The sequence below is a fragment of the Montipora foliosa genome, chromosome 4 (assembly GCF_036669935.1).
Source record: "Montipora foliosa isolate CH-2021 chromosome 4, ASM3666993v2, whole genome shotgun sequence".
In the NCBI taxonomy this organism is placed as follows: domain Eukaryota; kingdom Metazoa; phylum Cnidaria; class Anthozoa; order Scleractinia; family Acroporidae; genus Montipora; species Montipora foliosa.
In genome coordinates this window covers 17,841,549-17,863,523 of record NC_090872.1, presented here as the reverse complement: position 1 = coordinate 17,863,523, position 21,975 = coordinate 17,841,549, and the positions used below count along the sequence as shown (strand labels likewise).

Here is a 21,975-nt window from a genome sequence, read left to right as displayed (position 1 = left end):
CAGCCATTTTCCAAAAAGAAAAAAGAAAAAAAATGGTTGAAGAGTTTCATGAAAGACATTTGCAGCTAATTTACAACAAATTATTGAAGAAAATCCAACTAAAAATAAACCCTCATTAGAAATATTTGCAAATGAATGGTGTTGTCCTTGCATACATCATTAACTGCTGCTCAATACCCTGCCACCTTTATTAGCATTTGGCGACATTCTTCAAGGAAAACACAAAATACAATTCATTATTGTTCAATGAAATGCAAGTGAATAGCAAGGTCTTCACCAGTTTAACACAAAGCTTTTTTTACAATAACATTATTATTGTTTATCTATCAGCATAATAATTTATGCAAATACTATAATAGTACAGCACTGTAAGCATGCAATGATTCAAACAAAAAAAGCCAATAGTGAGCAAGGATCCAAGGAATGAATCCACATCCATGCTCTGGCCCAAATAATCTGTCACAGCCCTCAACCCTGCAAAGTTCTACCATGTGGCTTTAATCATTTTTATTTCGAGGACTTTTTGAATGATGGTTCACATAACAATTTGCAGCCTAATATGTACATTTTCCTAAATTGCATTAGCCTACGCTATGCAATGTTTCAAAATTAATGTTTTGTAATAATGATAACTTCCATTTTTGTGATTGTCTTTGGTGTTTTACATACTTTTTGCTGTAGTTTATTTTAAAGATATTTTTCCTTTAACACCCAAACCAGCCTAAACCGGCCAGACTGAGTATTTTACTCTAACTCTAGACGATAGTACTCATTAATGGAGAACCTCTGATTACTATATCACGAAGTACGACTTCCATAAATTATATGAATATTAATAGGGCAACGATCAGAGTTCCCATTAATGCACAGGTGTGCGTCTTCTACGCACAAAAAATGAAAAAGACACAGCTTTTTGCCATAGTGGGTCCATGAAAACTAAACTAGTACTTAATTGTCACATTCAAAACCTACCTAAGGGTGCGTTCAATTGACCCTATTCCGGAATAAGTATATGTGGAGTGATGATTTAAAACGCTATGTCTGGCGTTTTAAAGCAACAAGGATAATAAAGATATGTTTAAAATAGCATTTTAGCAGGTGTTTGACAATTTTAATTTGAATCTTTGTAAACACAAGGGATTTCTAACTTCTATTCCATGTATTCCTATTCCAGAATATGGTCAATCGAACGCACCCTAAAACTGCACCATACAACAAGCACAGTGGTTTTGCATGAAGCAACGCTGAAATGCCATGGTTGGGGCATGTCTAATCATTAATAATTATCCCATCCTCTATTATTTTAGTTTCATTAATTTCATTAATGCATACAAAAACTCAAGGCCCTCCTCTTTGAAAGCAGTGTATGTGCATTCTTGAATCCCCCACGGTAGTAATGCGTTGTGACACGTGAACTTATGTTTTTGATCCTCATTTAAGAATGGATATTAAAATTCAGGACGTAACCTTATAGAGGGTCTATTATAGGGGGTCGTTCTTCTTTTTAGACTGCGAAGCGCTTTCCGCCGAAACCACCTTTACGGCTGAATGAGAATCACAATGACTGATCTTTTGACAGTACGTCACACATTGTTTCTCAACACAAAGACCACAAGATCCTTAGAACAAGACAACAAAAGATCTTTTCTCTAGGTCCTTTCAGATAACCTGTAAGTAAAAAGTTTTAGCATCTAATGAGAAGTTCACAAACAAAAAGATGGCACATTGTTTATAACGATGCACTAAAGCCAAGTTTGGGATCTCCTATAAACCGCCACCAAACACACAAAAATGTGAAAACCATGTGATAAATTTGTGATTTCCTGCAACCATGCAATAATTTCTTGACTGTAAACCGCCACAAATATATGTATGACACTGTAGACTGACACTCAAAATTGACTTAAACCATGAGGCCACCAGAGTATATGATGCGTAATAGACCCTCCTTGTAGTGCTTTGTACGAACATTAAATTTTTTCTTTAACTTAACTCACTACCATATTCTGACAGTTACAATGACAAAAAGACAAAACAAAAAATTTACAATAAATCACTTATCAAGATGTCATTGGAACAGTATAGTGTTTGACTGGAATAAAAAATATTTGGCTCTCTTTCATGGTACAATAAATTACTTCTGACAATTTTATTTTAACTTTGCCTGTTTCTGTAAGCCATGAGCTCCTGCCAAACTTGACACTTCTGGAATGTGGAATTTGAAAGAAAAATTTAAAATAGTTACCAGTACTTTTTCTACCAGCTGGCTCCAACCTCTGGTTAGTTAAATAAATATAATTTGTCTAGTTACAATATTATACAGTTAATACACGGAAATGTTATGGTAAAACTTACTTATGATGTTATCTTGGGTCACTAGGAATTAAAGTACGATAAAAGAATATACATGTACATAAACCTAAACAAAACACTAAAGCATCTTTGGGATAAGAAAGATTAATTAACCCATTCGCACCTCCAATCTCCTAAAACGTCCCTAGTTGACGAGTAAAATTGTCTGGTGTTAGACAGTAAAATCTGTTAAGTCTCACTCCCAGGGGTCAATGGGCAATTAACACGTTTGAAGTACGTTTGAAGTAGCATTACATCGGGAGCACTATACGCTTTATCCACGATCGTGTGAGAGAGAACACCTGAACAATGACAACTCCTCCGTGAAGAAACACCTCTCTCAGTGCCAAAACAAAGTCTACAAAGGCATCAAAATTAAGAGTATTGTGCGAGAAAACGATCCTGCAAATTTGCGACTGCTCGAAACGTTTTACATACGAAAGTACAAACCTACTATGAACTCCCAAGAGGAATGCAGTGAATTCGCGGATCTTTTATTCTAGAAATTACTTAGCATATCTTATTTACACTCGGTCATTAGATCATACCACTCGTTTTTATTCATATTCATACCTCCTTATTTATCTTAGGCATTTTACCCCCACATTCTCCCGCTTTACACACATTTTCTTATCCCTGATGATGCCTGATGATGCCGTAGATCGGCGAGAGCTCGGATTCTAAACGTTTTTAACGATTTTAACATCAATTTTACAGTAGTGTAAGGCCTCAATTGGATTTTAAACTGTTTCATTTAAAATGCTACTGAAGGACAACATCCAACGATGTTTGAAGTACTATTTCAAAAATGAGTGCAAGTGTTTCATCAGGAAATTAAACTAGCCTTGTGCTTTAAATACTGTTTTAGAGTGTTTGGAAATACTGATGAAATATGATGCACAAGTTTTTGAAATAAATCTGTAGCTCAAATCAAGCCTCAGGAATAAAGAAAATTGGAAATATTCAAGAATTTTTCAAACCTTGTCAGGAAGTTTCTTGTAATAATAAATTGCATTGTCATGGTAATTTGCCTTTTCTTTGTGTATATTTCCATATATTAATAATTATCCAAATTAAGAAATGAGTTCACTAGAGTTTGATGCTTTATCAAACTGAAGGTTTGATATGGCATGAACTCATGGATAACATCTGATTTCAGTGTTTCACTGGAGTTTCAAACCACATGCACGTGACAAAATTGGCATCTCTCGGTTGGATGAACACTCTATGAATAATTAATGCACTTGAAGAGTTATTTTAGTGAGATTACAGTGAAAAAAATCATAAACGTCATCTAGAGGCCTTGTTACGAGAAGGTTTGATTCTCAGCTTCTACTTTTTTAGGTGCATGGCAGAAATCAAGTTTTATTTCTTGAGGTTACATAGCCACTGAACAACTGGGGACTGAGACAACACAAGCAGCAGCTCGCCCAGAGTTCAATGAGGCAACTTCTTCCCACTTGTTCTTCTCTGGATCATACGATTCTACAGCACTCAGATACTTAGTTCCATCATACCCTCCAATAGCATACAGTTTGTCACCAAGGCACGTAGCTCCAACAGCATCTCGGCAGTTGATCATGGGTGCAACCATTGTCCATTGGTCAGTATTGGGGTTATACCTCTCCACGGAATCAAATTGACGAGAACAATCCTGACTGGCAGGAGCATCATGACCACCCATTGCATACAAGAAATTATCAAGAACAGCTACTCCCACACCTGCCATAAAACAAAATTAATGACTTCAGCAACAGTGAACCATCAAGTACCATTCAAGATTAATTTAACAGTGATAACTAAGCGTACACTGGAAAACTCTTTTTAGATTTTTGAGCCAAATACTCAAAAAACAAACAGATACAATGCTAACCCTAACCCTCACTCTATCCCTACCCAAGAGTCTCAACTCTTTGATATGTCTAACATTTGAGCTTGATCCGAGTTGGGCAGTCTGGCACTGATTCTTACCTCCTCTTCTCTTGATCATAGGACAAGTGACTGTCCATTTGTTGGTGTGTGGATCATAACATTCCACAGAGCTGAGACAAGCAGACCCATCTCTCCCTCCAACAGCATACAGTCTCCCATTTAGAACAGCTACACCTACAGTGCTGCGAGCTGTTGTCATTGGTGCAACAAAACTCCACTGTTTTGTTGCAGGATCAAATCTGCAAAATGAATAATTACGGTACTAAAGAATGATTTCACATTGCTGTGCCAGCAAAAATGTTGTTAATTTAGATATGAAGAGGTGGGTTTTTAAAGCAGCCTTGGTGCTGAAAAACTTGTCTTTTTTTATCAAACAATAGCTTTCTCCATGTAGTATTTCAACGACGACAGTGAGTGTTTCGTGGGGTATCCAAACAAGAAAACCACAAAGAATGAATCAATGATGAAATGATATATGAAATGATCATATATGAACTGCGGATATGAAATCAAGTGAAGCTATGATCCTCGCAGTTATGATTAATTCCTCACAGGAACATTAGAACCCACAAATGACTAGCTCCCACCGTCAGTGCCTTCATAGCTCAGTTGGTTAGAGGGTCACACCGGTACTGCAAGGCCACGGGTTCAAACCCCGTTGAAGTCCTGAATTTTTCAGGCTTCTCTACGCAATTGCAAAAATTGCGTTCATAACTGCGAGGATCATAGCTTCACTTGATTTCACATCCACAGTTCATATATGATCCATTTCATATATCACTTCATCATAGACAAATTTAGCCAAGCCTTAAAGCAGAGCTCCCAGGATTCTTACAATAAGTTAACCTGGCTTGAGCCTGTGATCCAATCACAACCCAGTATCTGGTCAGCGGTCAACTTAAAAAAAAAAAGCTGACCTTGAAAAGAGACCTAAGTTTGAGCCTGTGATATGGTCACGTGGTACTGGTCACAATGGCATACATGGAGGGGTGGAAGTATGTACGGTGATCAAAACCAAATTTTCTCGCACAGATGGGTTATCATAATTTCTTACCCATGGTGCTCCGCAAGCGCACCTTTGGTGCGAGCAAGTTTCAAAAGTATTTTGTTTCAAAATGAGGGTAGTAGGTCTAATTAACTTAAATACAGTGGAACCTCGATTTAATGAAGTGCCAAGGGACTGGGGAAATTGGTTTGTTTTATTGAGGGTTTGTTACATCGAAAACCTCGATATGACGAATTTGCAGAAAAACAACCAAGATGTTAGTTATATCGAGGTATAATTCTTTTAATGGTGTTACGTTGCGCTACCCAGCATTTCTGAATCTGGCCGGTTACTATAAATAACATTTTAGGAAACGTTTGTAGTAAAGTTTGATTACTCAGAATTTAAGACTAGCTGTTACCAATATATATATAAAAAAGCCCCATTCACAACTCTCGAGGCTGCTCTGTTCTACTGCCAGCACTAGCATTCTAGAATTTTTCAGTTTCAACCTCCCCCGACCATAGCCAGTCACTTGTCTCCAAATCTGTATTGGCAAAGAGCGTGTTGACATGGCTCAGTAGGTTTAATTAAAACACACATCACATTCCTGAGGTCACTTGTTTCCCTCTATACTAAAGAAACCCAAAATCTTCAAATTTTTTGGCTGATCTTAGGATTAAACATTGTTTTTAGAGATAATGAGGCCGAGGCCTAAGTTTATTATCAAAAAAGTAAAGGTTTTGTAACAAGTAACCAAGTGACCTGTACTTTAAACCTGTTGGCCATCGCTTTCCGATGTTGGTTTTGAGGTGATTCATTGCCGTTGATGTTGACTTACTTTTAGCCGTGGAATTTGGAATTTTGTTGTTGACATAGGGAAAAAAATGTTGAACTGCAAGCTGGTTATTGATGTTGGAGGCAATTTTGATTTCTTGAATTTTGCACCATTCCGCCAACCATATTGTTACGTGTTGACATTCTTTGTTATATCGGGGTATATTTTACATTTGGGCTTCTGGATTGTGTTCGTTATAACGAGGATTTAGTTATTTGTAGGTTCGTTATATCAAGGTTCTGTTCCATACATTTTATTGTCACTTTGACCGGGCTGAAGAATATCGTTTCTTATACCAAGAACTTCGTTACATAGAGGTTTGTTAAATCGAGGTTCCACTGTACGAAGAATGTAAAGGAGGTCACCATTTATGAAAGCGGTCTATTGTAAATATTTTACAATGCGATGTTTAAAAAATGAGCAGCAGTGTTTTATTACGCCAGATGCCTGTAAGGTGGACCATGTAGACATTTAGAGTTTAAGTTAATGGCCTAAACCCCCTCTACTGCTGCATCGGGTTAGAATAAGAGAATTCTAATACGTTTGTTAAAAGGAGTGATAGGACATTTGCCATTCCACGTATTTGTGATAGTATATCTCTCTTTCATATGATCATTGAATTCAAGATGATAAATTCATGGTCCAAGATCTAATAACAATAACAATAATAATAATAATAATAATAATAATAATAATAATAATATCAATAATAATAATAATAATAATAGCTTTTATTTAGAGAGGGAGATGCAATAACCTATCACAGTTTTTTAACTTGTGGCCCTGTAATCCAGATCGAATTGAAATTTGGAGTGTTGGTTTTTCAAGAGAGGGGAAAACCAAAGTACCTGGGGAAAAACCTCTCGGAATAGAGTAGAGAACCAACAACAAAGTCAACCCACTTATGACGTTGAGTCCGCGAAGACCCCAGGCCACTTAATTGGTGGAAGGCGAGTACACTACACCAACCCTGCTCGACCCCAAGAAGTGTATGGCGACGAAGGGTTATTCCTAGATGGTCTGACACCCATCCACAAACTAACCCTCCCCAACAGGGCTTAGCATTGTTCACCCAGACACAACTTCATCCCACTTCAAGAAAGTTATATGAAAACTGAGGTGTAAGCTGGCACGTCACTTACCGTTCAACAGTACTTAAATATGACCATCCATCATGGCCCCCTACAGCATATAGCGGGCCATCCAATGTTGCCACTCCCAATCCATGCCGATGTGTGCTCATTGAGGGCACTGGGCTCCACTGTTTCGTTTTTGGATTGTAACATTCCACAGTATTGAGAGTTTTTAGCCCATCTCTACCACCCACAATGTACAGATTACCTCCAACCACTGCAACATCAAACTGAAGCCGTCTGGTAACCATAGGAGCCACTACAGACCATTGGTTTTTGCGAGGATCATAATGTTCAATTTGGATCGCACCCTTTGAGGAATCCATACCTAGGTTTGGAAGGAAAGAACCTATTGTTCCTTTATAGAATGTTCACTTACAAACTGAGAGCAAAAACAAGCAAATGGAATAGTGTTAATTAGAAGAATATTTTGATAACTCCATGTCATCCTTTTCAAAATTCATTGTTCATCAAAAAGCTCTGTCTTAGTGCTGTGCTCAAAGGGCACCTGGGTGCCTAAAGTGACTACTTTTTCCTTTGAGCCACCAGATAAATTTACTTTTTTCATACGAGCTTTATTGCTGGACACCCTGGAATTAATGGTTTGGAAAATTGGGGCTGCTGGTATTTTTTTCTTAGAGCACAGCCTTTAAAGTGCAAAATGAACCAATTGCTCACTTTTAAGGTAATTGCTTAGTATTGCATTGTGCATCCCTACTGCGCACGATTTCCGCGTCATTAGGAGGAGGTGCGCGTACAAAACGTAAGAGATTTCCCTCAAACTACGCCCAATAGTGAACTAAATGCTCCTTTTCTCTCAAACGAGCACGGTGACCCCCGAGTTTTTTTTTTTCAGTTATTTGCTAAGAACAGTCTAATAAAGAACATATTTGAAGAAGAAAAAAAAATTGATAGTAGAACATGATTTTTTTTGGAAAACAGTTCCGTACTGGGTGTATTTTGACCAAGGCGAGGACTTCAAGCTAACCACAGAACTGTCACAAAAAGTGCGCTATTCTCACAACCAGGCAATCAAAAATGGCGTGAATGAAGAAATACTGCTTATGTGCATAAGAGAAGCTTTATTTTCAAAATAAAATTTTGTGTCCTTGAAGTAGCCAAGACTTAATTCTGTATGAAGGTGATTCAAATTTTTAACGCGAAAACAGTAAAAATACCCCATTTTAAGAGCCTGCAGACGCGTAAACAAGCACGGTGACCCCATTTTTTTATTGCATTTTTTTAATGTTCTTATCATGAATGTTAATTATGCCAAATTTCCAAAAAAGTTTGATAGTAGAACAATTTCAAGGGAATTACCTTAAGGGCCCACAGATGGATTTTTCGCGCGTTGCTAAGGAAGTGAAATGTTAATTCCGGTAACTGACATCATCATATCATGAGCTGACAAGAAAACCCACTCACAAGCAAAAGTCACCGCACAAACTGTTGTTTCCATCGAAGGTTTTTCCTAGCCCTTCCTCATGCTCGTTCTCAGATCAATCCCTCTATCGCAGAAGGATTCCCAACCGTGTAATAACGAGATAAATTTATACAAAAGCAAAACTATTGTCAAATACTTGTGAAATGTTCGTGGCTAGTCTGACGCGGCGTTTCGTCTCGGCCAAGAGACTCTTCAGAGACCTTTAGAGTTCAAAGGCAAACTTGTTGAGCATCGCACCCAAAGTCCCATTCGCAAATTCTACGTGTTGACAGTCTGGCCCTCTATCGCAGAAGGAAATTGAATTTTTTTTTTTTTTTTACATGGCACGTTTCACCCCCAAATACAGAATATAGCTGAGCATTTTTTTTAAATCATCTTTTTTTGAAAAAGTTATGGCAATTTCAGTATCGTTTATGTCTTCAAAAAGAACATTTTTCAAAATAAAAAGAAAACCATGCTTGGCTGGATGCAAAAATGAATACAAATTATCAAACCATCGATCAAATAACCAAATTGCGCAGCACGGAGACAAATTTAGAGTTTTCTTTTATGGAAACTGACCAAAATAATGCCAAATTCTCTCATGTTACTTAACCATTACATCCTTAGCAACGCACCCCAAAAAATACATCAGTGGGCCCTTAAGCTGAAATTGTCATTTGTCGCCGCATTGAATGGGCTTCTCTCAATAAATATGCCCTTTATTTGAAAACATGTAATCACAACGTGCCCTCAGGTATTATTGAGGATTCATTTCCCTTGTTTTTTCACATGTACTGTGAAAACTCCGCGATTAAAAAAATTTCTGAGACAATGCAAGGTATAATTGAGGGTTTTAAGGATCGAGCCTTCAACCATCAGAGTTTTGGACTCACAACGCTTTACTTGCATAAATAGCTTCCTTCAGAAATTTTAACCTTCTATGGCATGGAAGTGCCATGAATGTTTGACAATAGCGATCAACCCCCGACCCTTGAAGTTTATCACTTTTATGCTGCAATCGACACTGCAAATATTTTAAAAAATAAAAAGATGAATAACTTGTACTCTACCGTTGTGAGACCACTCGAAATGCTATCGAGACGACGTAAGTCAAAAGGTCTCTTTATTTGACGTTGCAAGGACGTCGTATTAATTCAAGCGTATTTCCTTTCACGATCAAGATTTTAATTCAGTTGAAAGAGGCAATATTAGCACAAATTTGTGTCTTTCACTACAGAATCAGCTTGTGACCTTTCACCATTAATTCACAATTAAAACTTGTTGAACAACCCCATTTCACTTAAATTCATGATAATGAAGGTCGTATGATAAAGATTTCGCAGATAACAGGGTCAACGCCTTTCACTGCAACTTCTTTCCAAAGTTTTCGTTTACTTACCACCGACAACATAAAGCTTCCCCACGGTAGACCTCCTTGGACTCGTTCTTGAATTTTGTAACTGAAAACGCCTTTTTGGAAGAAGTTGATATTTCATGGCCTCAATAATGAGTTCTCTGCAGGGGCTCATATCGCGAAAAAGTGATGACATCTCAACTTTATCAACAAGAAATTCTGGGGTGAGCAATGGCAAGCGAACAAATCCAAGCAATTTTGCTAGAAATCTTTTCCTGTTTTGCTCATCGTGTTCTGCCCAGACACAAAGTGCCTCAAAGATTTGCGATTCAGAAGTTACGTTCAAATCTTCGCTTTTCAGAAGCTGACCGACACATTCAGCGTTCAGAAACACGAATTCTTGACTTTTGACAACATCAACAAAACGCTCTTTAGTAAAAGCATCGGCAATTTTGTAAAGTTCGTTACAACCGTGACCTTCCGCGAAAGAGCGAATACCTAAACAGTTTGAAGGATGAAGTTGATGTTTCATAAATTCAGAGCAAGCATCTTTAACTTCATCTATCTGTAAAATGCAGGAGACTGAAAGAAGGTTTTCGACGTTATCCACTCGAATTTCTATGTGAGAAGTGTAGGCATACTGAATCAAAGCTTCCACAGCTTGTGGGTCTAGATCTGTCAAATTGACCTCCGCCTGACCATTCTCAGAAAGATCACCAGTAAACATTGCGCTGAAATAATCACTAAAAGCAGCTAACACAAGTCGGTGAGCCTTGATTCTCTTATCTCCAACGACCAACACAATGTCGCAGAGTTGGGAACTTTTGCGGAAGCCGTTCATTTTCTTGAAGGTCCTTACAAGATGGTCGTTCGAAGTGAACATAATCACTTCGCCTTCTTCTTCCATTTCATGAGCAAAAACCTAAAATTATTTTGAAATCCAGAAAATGCAATGGATTCCCACGACGTTCTAAAGTCATCTCAACTCAGACTTTTTTATCCGATCGGACGTGAAGGATCGCCGCTGACGTCACTAGTTCCAATCCCTTCCTTTCGCAAAACCCAAACAAAAATGGTGGACGTTTTGTTCTAAAATGTCTTGGTACTGCCCTATTACCCGCAGTTTTACTCGCTTTTCAACGTGTAAGCATCTGTCAAGACTAAACGGAAATAGAAGGAGCTTTTCCGTCAATACTGGAACCAAAACTGACGATGAAGATCCAAAGGTTCGCCTTTTGTTTGAGGGGTTAATTCAAGGTCGTCGTTCCAGTTTGGCACAGGCCATTACATTGGTGGAAACTTTGCATCCTTTAAAATATCACCAAGCACAAAAGCTCTTGTCAAAAGTAGCGAAATATTCAAATAATGCTCCTCCATTTTCAAACGGACAACAATGTTCATTTCGGGTTGGATTGTCGGGTCCGCCTGGAGGGGGAAAGTCTACATTTATTGAGACATTTGGTGGTTTTCTGACAAATAAGAATCACAGAGTAGCTGTATTGGCTGTTGATCCATCATCTTCTACCACTGGAGGATCATTGCTAGGTGACAAGACACGCATGACTGAGTTATCGCGGGATCCTCATGCATATATCAGACCATCCCCTTCAGCTGGAACATTGGGTAAAATATTGATAATCCCTCAAGTCCTGTGGTGAAGGGTGGCGGGGGGGGGGGGGGGGGGGGGGGGGGGTGGGGGGGAGGAGTGAAGGGGAAGCCAGGGACGTGGGAGGTTGGGCAATCTCATCACAATAGACCAATAGACTATTTTCCCATTCCCATAAATGATAATGCAATACATTTTGGGGGTTCTTTACTTAAAACAATACAAGTTATTTACTCTTGGGACTGTATCAAGCTTGTTTTGTTTTATTTGTTTATTAACTTTGCCTTAAATACAGAGACAATTAATGAAAATAAACAATAAATAAACAAATAAATTAGGTAAGGCTGGAACCCGCAACAGCATAAGCCAATTACTCCAGGACCAGGGTATCCTAAAAAGGCTAAAAAACACTCTAGTACATTAAGATAACTAAGAGAGAGAAAGAAACTCTCGGAAACAGCCAGTAATATTTGCATTTAAGTGGCACACGGTGTTGCATGACGGACAAATGGTCTTCCAGGTTCGCGGGTCTTCTGGGTTATAGCAGTATACCACAGAAAAGTTGGTAGGTTACGGTCACAAAATCCTTCAATACTAGAAGCCAAAGCATTCCACATGCGAGAAGACCTGTTTAGGTAGGACCGCTGAAAAGTGAACTGGATATAAATAACCCCCCAAAATGAACTGTGTTGTGGGATTTGCAAAAATAGCAAATTTTAACATATTAAAATTCAACTTAAAACAATGAACATGATTTCGAGGCTCTGGGGAATAAAAGTAAGGATTTGTATGAGTTTATTCCCCAGAGCCTCGAGTTGATGCCTTTTGTTTAGGACTGAATTTTTATAATACATCTAACTTCAGCTATTGAACATCAATTTGAGGACAGAGGAAAGAAAAAGGTGTCTCAATGTAAACTGAAATCAACAAATTAATGCAAATCAAATGAAATGTTGGTTTTTGAGAAGAGGGGAAAATGGGAGACTGACCCGGAGAACAACCTCTTGGGGCAGAGTAGAAAACCAACAAAGTCAACCCACATTTGCGCCAAGTCTGGGAGTTGAACCCAGGCCACATATTTGGTGGGAAGTGAGTGCTCTCACCACTTTCCTAGCCCTGCACCATGGTTCTGCAGCTTAGCATTAAAACAGTCAATATTCCATTTCCCTTTGACCTCAATTGTCAAGTTTTATTCCTGAAACGATTTAATAGGAGAACGATCAATGCAAAACTGCAGAACCATGGTGCTCATTGTCCAATTCCTAGCCCAAAAGGCAGTCTTTTCTTTCAAATTCCAGTATATTTTTGTCACCCTAGGGCTAATCATTGACTAAGAATGAGGTTTGGATATATTTTCAGCAAACTTGAAACAGTTGATAATACAACCTCATTCCCAGGGTCTCTCTTCTCTGCCTCCTTTGTCGTTGAGGAGAAAGCGACAAAGGAGTCAGAGAAGAGAGACCCAGGGAAGGAAGTTGTTGATAATATTGAAAAGCTAAAAGCAGGTGCTGTCTATGAAGGAAACAAGTTTACTCATGTTGTAAAAAAACTTGTTTTACTTCATTTGGATACTTAAATTTCTGTAGTTTATTGTTTCCTGTTTTCCTTGTATTTGTTTCCTTTGTGTTGTGCCATCCATGAGTTGTACTGGTGTTACTAGAACGAAGAGCCAAACTCTTTGAGATTACTAATCTAAAGTACACTTAAATGAGTGAAGTATTAATGATATCTTCAAGTTATTTATTTCATCTTTAATACCTCCTTTTTTTTTAATCTGTTTGTTGATACTTTTTTTCCTTTCAGGTGGTGTCAACCGCAGCACAAATGAAGCTATTCTTTTGTGTGAAACTGCTGGTTATGACACCATCCTGGTGGAAACAGTGGGAGTTGGCCAATCAGAAATAGCTGTAGCACATATGGTAGACATGTTTGTGTTGCTGATTCCACCAGCTGGTGGCGACGAACTACAAGGAATCAAGAAAGGCATTGTGGAAATGGCTGATATTGTGTTGATAAATAAATCTGATGGAGACCTTGTTATTCCAGCTCAGAGAATTCAGACTGAATACATTAGTGCTTTGAAACTGTTGAGGAAGAAGTCGCGGCATTGGAATCCTCCGGTAAGCTATGTTCAAACTGCCTCTAAAAGAGCTGGTTTAGAAACTTAGAGTAAACTTCACTGAAGTGTGGCCAACTATTACAAATGTCTCGTCAACAAAAGGAATGGAACAGTCAAATCATCATAGACACCAATTGCAGTCTTTCCAGCCAGCAACATTACAGCTAACTAGACAGACCCATATCATCGCGTTTTTACTGAACAATTAGGTCAAAGACCAGACTGCATATACAATTCAGTGACACTGCACAAATCATTTTACTCTGAGGATAACTTCTGCTCACGTTGTTTTAAAATGTCAGTTGATGTCACCATTGATAGTCCTCAGTTATGATTTAAATTTCTCACCAAGATGATCTTACTTCATCATATTTTGACAACCATTGCCCTCCGGTTTTAAGGACCAGTATCCTACATGCTTTTATTTAAAAAAGTAACAACACTTCTTGACTTTCTTTGGTTTAATTTGTTTTTGCTAGGTTTTGCGTATATCTGCTCACACTGGTCATGGTATTGAGAGAGCATGGGAAAACATGCAACATTTTTATAATATCATGCTACAAAATGGAGAACTTGAAGAAAGAAGGTGCAGACAGCATGTGATATGGATGTGGAACCATATCAAAGAACAAATCATAGGAAGATTTAAGTCCAATCCTGAGGTCCAAGAAGAACTTCACTACTATGAGAAACTTGTTGCTCATGGAGTTGTTACGCCTGGCATGGCAGCTGATGTGCTTCTTAAAATATTCATGAATTCATCCCTTCCTGAGACTGAATAAGTTTTGTTTCCATCTCAAAATTTTGGTTGTTGGAAAGGAGAGAGGTTTTCCAGGTCTGAATTTTTCACATGCTTATCATTAGATGCTATTGCTTATAGCATTGCGCTCGTAGCAAATCTAATATCATATCATTTTGAGGGTCTATAGAGTGTGATTCAATGGGTTTTTCAGATTTTTTACTTCTTTTCTTTTAACCTGCCCCTTATTTGGAGTGCAGCAAGAATAGTTACAGACCAGTAATAATAATTATTGCTGGTCTACAGCTATTCTTGCTGACTGCTTTGCATACTAATTAAGCTGCATCAACACACTGCATTTTTAGACATGAAGACACACTATAAAAGGGGTCGCCTCACACGCTGCTTTTGTTCGAATTCATTCGAGCACAACTTAGTCGTAAAATATATTTCTAGCGCGAGAAAATTAGACTCGGCATTAAAAAAAGAATGGCAGATGACATTTTATGACATATTTCGGACACAGATACAGATGTCCTTTTATATTGTCTTCATGTGTAACCTAGTGAGTAATTGACGTCACTTTCTCCTCGATCCAGTTCTTTTAGGGCTTATCAGTCAGAATCACACCTAGTAATGGCGGACCATTGAAGGCTGGTTTTCACTAGCGACGGAGTCGGAGTCGTAGTCGGATTCGTAAGAGCGCTTATGACGTAGTGAAAATTAAAGTTCGGAGTTGTAAGCGGAGTTATGAGCTCGACGGAATCTGAGTCAGAAGAATCAGAACGTTCCCATTTTCTGCCGACTCCACTTATGACTCCGTCAGTTATGATCCAGTGAAAACTAGATTGTCAGAGTCGTAAGCAGAAGCGGAAGAACCAACCAATCACAATGCTTGGAATCGAGCATAATTTGTGATTGGTTTATTCTTCCGCTTCTGCTTCCAACTCGGACAATGCAGTTTTCACTGGATCATAAGCGATGGAGTCATAAGCGGAATAGATATTCTGCTTCCAACTCCGATAGTCTTATTTTCACTAGATTGTATCGCTCTGCACTCCGATTACGACTCCAACTCCGGAGATAGTGAAAACCATCCTTAAATGAAAAAATTGTTGTTAAAGTAAATAGTTTTCTCATGAAGTGATTGCATAAAATCTCGAATTTGAGTATTCAGCACAAAGACTTTCGAAATGTGAAGAAAAATGAGAAGTGTTTTTTTCATCGTTGTAGCGCTTTAAATGTTTCAAGGTGTAATCCACACAATTGCAGTTGATATCTTGATAACCACATTCATTAAAAAAAGAAAATAGTTTGTACCATTGCATCACAGAGACTCTGAAAAAGGAAAAGACCTCATGCATATACCCACCAGAGTCCCCAACTATGTAAGACACGCTAAATTATTCAGTTTCCCACAATTCAGTCATCCATATACATTTACCTTCATCTATATCTATCTACCTCCATTTATAAAAGTTTATCATCATCTGTATTGTTATACATTGACTCCTGGTCATTTACCTTCAATAATATTCATTATTCACGTTCGTTTACCGTCATTTACCGTCATTCATGTTCATTTACCTTAATGTACCTTCATCAACCTGCATTCACATCCATTTACCTTAATATACCTTCATTGACGTTCATTTATCTTCATTTTCCTTCATTCGCCCTCACTCACTTCCATTTACTTTCATTCACGTTTGCCTACCTTCCTCTACCATTATTTACCTTAATCTACCTTCATCTTCCTTCATTCACATCCATCTACTTTCATCTATCTTTATTCATGGTCATCAACCGGCATTCACATTCAGCTACCCTCATTTAAATTCATTTGCCTTTAATAGTTAATATACCGTTATTCACGTTCAAAATTACCTTCATTCACGTTAGTTTACCTTCATCTACCTTCATATACCTTCATGCACGTTCATCTACCTTCATCGGCCTTTATCTACCTTCATCTACCTTCATTCACGTTCATCTACCTTCATCTCGTGACCTTCATATACCTTCATTTACCTTCATCTACCTTCACTTATCTTTATATGCCTTCATTGGCGTTCATTAAATTTACCTTCATTAACATTCATTTACCTTCATTTACCTTCTGCTACCCACATTTCTTTTCATCCGCGTTCATTTATCGTCATTTACCCTTATTCACGTTCATTTACCTTCATGTACCTTCATTTACCTTCACTGACGTCCATTTACCTTCAGCTACCAACATCTACCTTCATCCGCGTTCATCTACCTACATCTACTACCTTCATCCGTGTTCATCTACCTTCATTCACGTTCATCTACCTTAATTCATTTACCTTTATTCACATTCATCTACCTTCATTTACCTTTATTTACCTTCATCTAGCTTAGTCTACCTCCAATCGCAATCATCTACCTTCATTCACCTTAATATACCTTCATTCACGTTCATTGACTTCCATATACCTTCAGTTTACCTTCATTTACCTTCATCTTTTTTATTCACGTTCATTTACCCTCAACTACCGTTACTTACCTTAATATTGTTAAAGGTGAAAAAATTGTATGAAGGGGGTAGTTTCTAAAGAAACTGTGGTGCTGCGTCGGTGGGGAAGAAGTATACAAAAATTTGGTTTTATCAACAGAGTTGATAATGTAAATTGGCCACCGTACAGAGATTCTAAAAGCTGACGTTTTGAGGGTTAGCCCTTCGCTCTGACGAAGGTCATGAATTTGGTTTGGAACAGGTGTCGACAAAGGTGTTGGTACGCTAGGCCAACTAAGTTTTTCGTTAGGAATGTTTTTAATTGGTTTTTGGTATCTCTACGGTTATTTGTGTTTCGCTCGGTGGTGATCTCTTTTACCATATTTTTGGAAGCGACTTATTTTCAGTTCACCTCTGGGCCTTTTGACTTGATCTCGCGGTTCCAGATCGCATTCATGACAACAGCGGTCTCTTTTGGGTTTTCAATTAGTGTCTTAATCTATATTCTAAAATTCCTAAGTAATTAAAAATAACACCTGTAATTGTAATTATTGTCCAGTTCTGCCTGGAACACGTATGCCAGATAAATTTATGGAAAATGCGGCGCTTACGCTCGTCCTTTCCTTCTTTTGTCTACTGTTTAACAGTTATGTAATAATCATAAATCGTCATTTTCTCTGTAAATTTGCTATGTAACTTGATTCTAGATATTGTAACTCGTTTCTTGTAATTGTACTTGTAATTGTACTTGTCATACTCCGTGCTAATCTGATGTTGACTAACCTGTAAGATCTCGTCGAGACAAACGATTTTCTTTGTAAACGAAAATTAACAAATCGAAAGTGGTTCAGCGTTGTCTGTACTCTTATCGACAACGATATTCGTCATCGCAGTGGTCAAAATGTTGTGGACTCACGAGGCGTAGCCGAGTGAGTCTACAACAATATTCAACGCCAAAGAAAGTTTTTATTTCAGAGCGTGACCAAAATCATAACTCAAAGTGTCTATAACTTTCTCGCAATGTGATTGGTTTATTTCCCAAAACGAGCGTTCCTGATTGGCTGTTACATTGCGTGACAAATTGACGCAAGGATGACGCGAGCAGCGTTGTCTAGACTCTTATCGACAACGACAAATTAGCCAATCAGAGGCCGGTTTCTCGAAGCCTGGTTTGCGCTAACCGTGGGTTGAGAGATGTCAAAGCCTATGGATAGGTTTCCATGGTATTTAACGCTGGTTAGCGCTAACCATGCTTCGAGCAACCCGGGACAGATTGCGAAATTACAAGCAATTGTGGTAAAAAGTATGTTAAGACAATTGTTTTAAAATGTGCTGACGCGCAGGCGTAGTGCGTCTTGCAGGCGTCATTTGACGTGTGCTTGGCACTACTTGATTGTTCAGTCAGATCAAGAACATACAAAAAGAGCTGTATACCTAACAAATAGGAGAGTTAAAATTAAGCAGGACTAGTTGAGCGAGAGCTGTAAGATGGACCCGAGAACACCAAATAAAGATGTGAAACAGCAGGAGTGTTGAAAAACAAAGAAACTTCCCATGTTGAAAATGAAAGTCTTTTTTTGTTTTTTGGGGTTCTCTGTGTTAGTTAGTAGGGTGTTAGTACACATTGAAGGGAATAAGTCATTGGTCATCAGAATGCGACTTACATTTTTGTCAAGACTTCCAACTGGGGGCAAGAGAGGATGGTGTTAGAGAGCGGATCCCCCATACACGGGCCAATGATAGTTTTTTTTTTTAATCTAAGCGTAGCTACGCAGCTATTTTTAGAGAGGCACCTGATTGGCCAGTTGTAATGAAGTAATGAATTGTTTAAAAATATTCGTGGCGTTAACCGTGGCGTTGGGAACGAGAACTTAAAATAGCTTTGAGAAACCAAAAATAGGTTTTTAAAATCCGTGATGGGCATGGGGGTCCGTTCTCTTACCTCATCTTCTCTTGCTGGGGGTTATTTGGAACTTGTTTTGTCTTTTCAGAGAAGCTTAGCGAGATGGAATGTCCACGAGAAGAGCAAAGGAGGTAAAAAGGTGTCGAGTGCTCTGAAGTCTTTAAATACTTCGAAACACTCCCTATTCCACTTTTAAAAGTAAAAAAATCACCCTTAATACTTTTTTGTCATTTTCACGCAACGGTTAACTTTTCTTGACGTGTCACGGCTAACGGTTAACCCAATTGAAACCCTCCAAAAAAGCCAACAACAGCTCTATTCCACAAACCAATGCCTTATTCAATATCTAACACTTGCAGACAAGATGGCATGCATCCTTCATAGAAACAAGTGTTAAAACTTGGTGCACAACGGAGGTTGCACCAAAACTCTGCAAAGTTGCGGGAGATGATTCGACAAATAACTCAGAAAGGATGCACCTCACAGACCTGAGAACTGGAGAAGTTTTTGGCTTCTTTCATTCTTGTGATGGACATGCATGAAGGCGATGTTCCAGAATTTGTCATGATTGTTACAGGAACTTTTCATAACGATGCGATGTTGCGGCATATCACAGAGGCGGTCATGATTATTATTCCCCACTCTTTGTATCACTTACTTGTTAACGGCTTTTAAGTGCTAAGTGGTTCTTTCTTTTCTTTGGTTTTACTTTTTCGGCGATAAACGGTCCGCAGAACTTGGCTCCGCCGTGTAAGGGTCCGTGTAAGAAGTACTCATTAAAACATCTGCTGTTTTGGGTCAATGTGGGATCAGATATATAAACATCACGTGACAAATGTCCAGTTCATATTAGCAGAGCGAGCGAGTTCGCCTTAATCTGGTAAGTTTATCATTTTATACGTGGTATTTTGGGCCATCTTCGTCCACAGAAGCTCCCAGGCTGGCATCATTAAGCCGGAATGTGGGTAAAAGCAACCCTTTGAAAGAAAACAAAGGCGAGAGATGGTTTCATGCAGAAGAGAACGCCTAAAATGCTCTGTTGTAAACATGGCGGTTCACGAGTGAAGTTGTCTCTCTGGCCTTTCTGTGGACGAATTCCAGAACCTACTGACACAATCTGGGCAAGTTTTGAAAACTAAAATCTTCAATCGATGCGTTATTTTGCTGGTAGGACTGGGTGTCCCGACACTTATGAAAACAACTATGAAATGAGAATCGGGAGTCTTCCCTTGTCATGGAATGGCAGAATTACCCAGAGTTCTTTTTGGGCATGAGCGAGGCAACTTAAGAAGCACGAGACTGGCCCTCATCGAATGGCTGAAGCGCGGCCAGAGGAAAATATTTCTAGCCAGATACTTAGGAGTAGGTCTGGTGTGTGCTATTAACGTGACAGTTTGGATTTTTGAACGAGTTTTTAATCATAGAAAATTCGCGAGAAACTTGTGCTTTCATTTCGCTGGAATCCTCGTGTCAAAGAAACGGTATAATGTAAATAAGAGAATAACGATATTTACATTTGCAGATCACCTGTCCTCTTACTACTTAAGTCAAACTCTACATCTCTATGCAATAAGTGCATTCAAAATTTCCTCATATTACTTTAAAAAAGTATGTTTGTTTTTATTTGCTGGGGAAAAAAAAGGGTTTTTCTGATTATATGCAGTATATGAAAAATGCGTTTTCTCTCTCGTCCTCTTCTTATGCATGATCTTCGCGGAAATAAATAAATAAATATAAATATTGCTAGTGCTAATCACCCTTACTTGCAGTCGAAGACTGAATTGCGAAGGGCGCGGCTCACGACATCGGGCTGAAAGCATACAAAGGCGCCTCTGGCTGCCGCTATACAGTCCATGTTTGATGTCGGAGCACAGCACCACAGCTAGATGTCAATTAGCTGTGAGTCGATTTTGATGAGGGAGGAAAACCGGAGTACCCGGAGAAAAACCCTCGAGTCAGGTTGAGATCGACTGAAACACAGCCCACATGCTGGCCAAGGCCAGAATTGAACCCCGGCTCGCAGTGGTGGGAGGCCCGATAGATAACCACTAAGCCACCCTCAATAAACCTAGAAAAACCAGTTATGGTCTTAGTTCTTTTTTCTTACGTATCAGCTAAGTTGCGGAATGCGCTACCTGATTTTATCCGTACCCATGAGTTTACTGGTTTTAAAAGACAATCCAGGGCCGCATTTTGTACAGCGGCTTTTTTTGTAAATGAAGATATCTTTAAATATTATGTATTTAGTAGGTTACTGTATATGCTATGTATTTTAGCTGTAAATGTAATGTCTCGAAGATATTAGCTCCTGTAGTTATTCGGAAAAAGCTTATGACTGTATGTATGTTACCTTTAAGAGGGCGCATGCGCAGACTTTGTAATCTGCGACTCCAGTGCTTACCATATGACAGATAAATTGACTTTCTCTTGAATATATAAGCCATCTAATTCTTACGCTATATTGACAAGGGCGGTTTGGAGCTGTGAGTAGGCGTGGGATTTGTCACATATGGTTTAGGGGCCGACATATCTCTCCCTCAATGCCGTACCGGGAGGCAAGGTCGGTAGCAGAAAGCAGCGAAGGGCCAACTGCGTCCAAAAGCGATCGCACGGGCCGAAATCCCGGGATGACTCGTTTGGTACGACGCTCCAGCGCCGGTGTCTGGAGGTACTGCGTTTTTCTCTTTTGTTGAAACATTTCGTCAGCGCATGCGCAAATGTTCTGGCTCTTCGATACCTAGCCTACCAAAAAAAATTAACATGCGGGTTTTTTTTTTTTTTTTTTTGTACCAGCAATTGACATTTCAGTTGATTTTATAGGCATAAACGTAACGTAACAACCGCGCGTGTCTGGTTTTGTCTCAGACAGAGGCGAGAGATGGTTTCATGCAGAAGGGGACGCCTAAAATGCTCTGTTGTAAACATGGCGGTTCACGAGTGAAGTTGTCTCTCTGGCCTTTCTGTGGACGAATTCCAGAACCTACTGACACAATCTGGGCAAGTTTTGAAAACTAAAATCTTCAATCGATGCATTATTTTGCTGGTAGGACTGGGTGTCCCGACACTTATAAAAAAAACTATGAAATGAGAATCGGGAGTCTTCCCT

The 21,975-nt window shown here is 38.8% G+C and overlaps 2 protein-coding genes across 3 annotated transcripts; one reads left to right on the top strand and one right to left on the bottom strand.

Annotated features, from left to right (window-relative positions):
* Nucleotides 1–492: 492 nt before the first annotated feature.
* On the bottom strand, nt 493–11,053 carry LOC138000116 (kelch-like protein 5). Of its 2 annotated transcripts, none has more exons than XM_068846289.1 (4): nt 10,066–11,053; nt 7,250–7,589; nt 4,324–4,523; nt 493–4,074 (listed from the first exon to the last, which is right to left on the bottom strand). In XM_068846289.1, the coding sequence occupies exons 1-4, from the start codon at nt 10,925–10,927 to the stop codon at nt 3,731–3,733; spliced, it is 1,746 nt and encodes a 581-aa protein (XP_068702390.1). In that variant the 5' UTR covers nt 10,928–11,053; the 3' UTR covers nt 493–3,730. The 2 variants fall into 2 exon arrangements, with proteins under 2 accessions (XP_068702390.1, XP_068702391.1); XM_068846290.1 differs by having other exon boundaries at nt 7,250–7,568; nt 10,066–11,052.
* A 4-nt stretch (nt 11,054–11,057) lies between these two features.
* On the top strand, nt 11,058–14,798 carry LOC138000117 (methylmalonic aciduria type A protein, mitochondrial-like). Its single transcript, XM_068846291.1, has 3 exons — nt 11,058–11,643; nt 13,430–13,746; nt 14,225–14,798. Exons 1-3 carry the CDS (start codon nt 11,115–11,117, stop codon nt 14,525–14,527), a joined length of 1,149 nt encoding a protein of 382 aa, XP_068702392.1. The 5' UTR covers nt 11,058–11,114; the 3' UTR covers nt 14,528–14,798.
* The last annotated feature ends 7,177 nt before the right edge of the window (nt 14,799–21,975 follow it).

Coding starts and splice junctions, on each gene's coding strand:
- LOC138000116 (XM_068846289.1), bottom strand. CDS start 10,927: ATGGAAGAAGAAGGCGAAGTGATTATGTTCACTTCGAACGACCATCTT. Junction 4,524..7,249: donor TATTTAAGTACTGTTGAACG/GTAAGTGACGTG, acceptor TTCATTTTGCAG/ATTTGATCCTGCAACAAAAC. Junction 4,075..4,323: donor TATGATCAAGAGAAGAGGAG/GTAAGAATCAGT, acceptor GTTTTATGGCAG/GTGTGGGAGTAGCTGTTCTT.
- LOC138000117 (XM_068846291.1), top strand. CDS start 11,115: ATGTCTTGGTACTGCCCTATTACCCGCAGTTTTACTCGCTTTTCAACG. Junction 11,644..13,429: donor CCCTTCAGCTGGAACATTGG/GTAAAATATTGA, acceptor TTTTCCTTTCAG/GTGGTGTCAACCGCAGCACA. Junction 13,747..14,224: donor CGCGGCATTGGAATCCTCCG/GTAAGCTATGTT, acceptor TGTTTTTGCTAG/GTTTTGCGTATATCTGCTCA.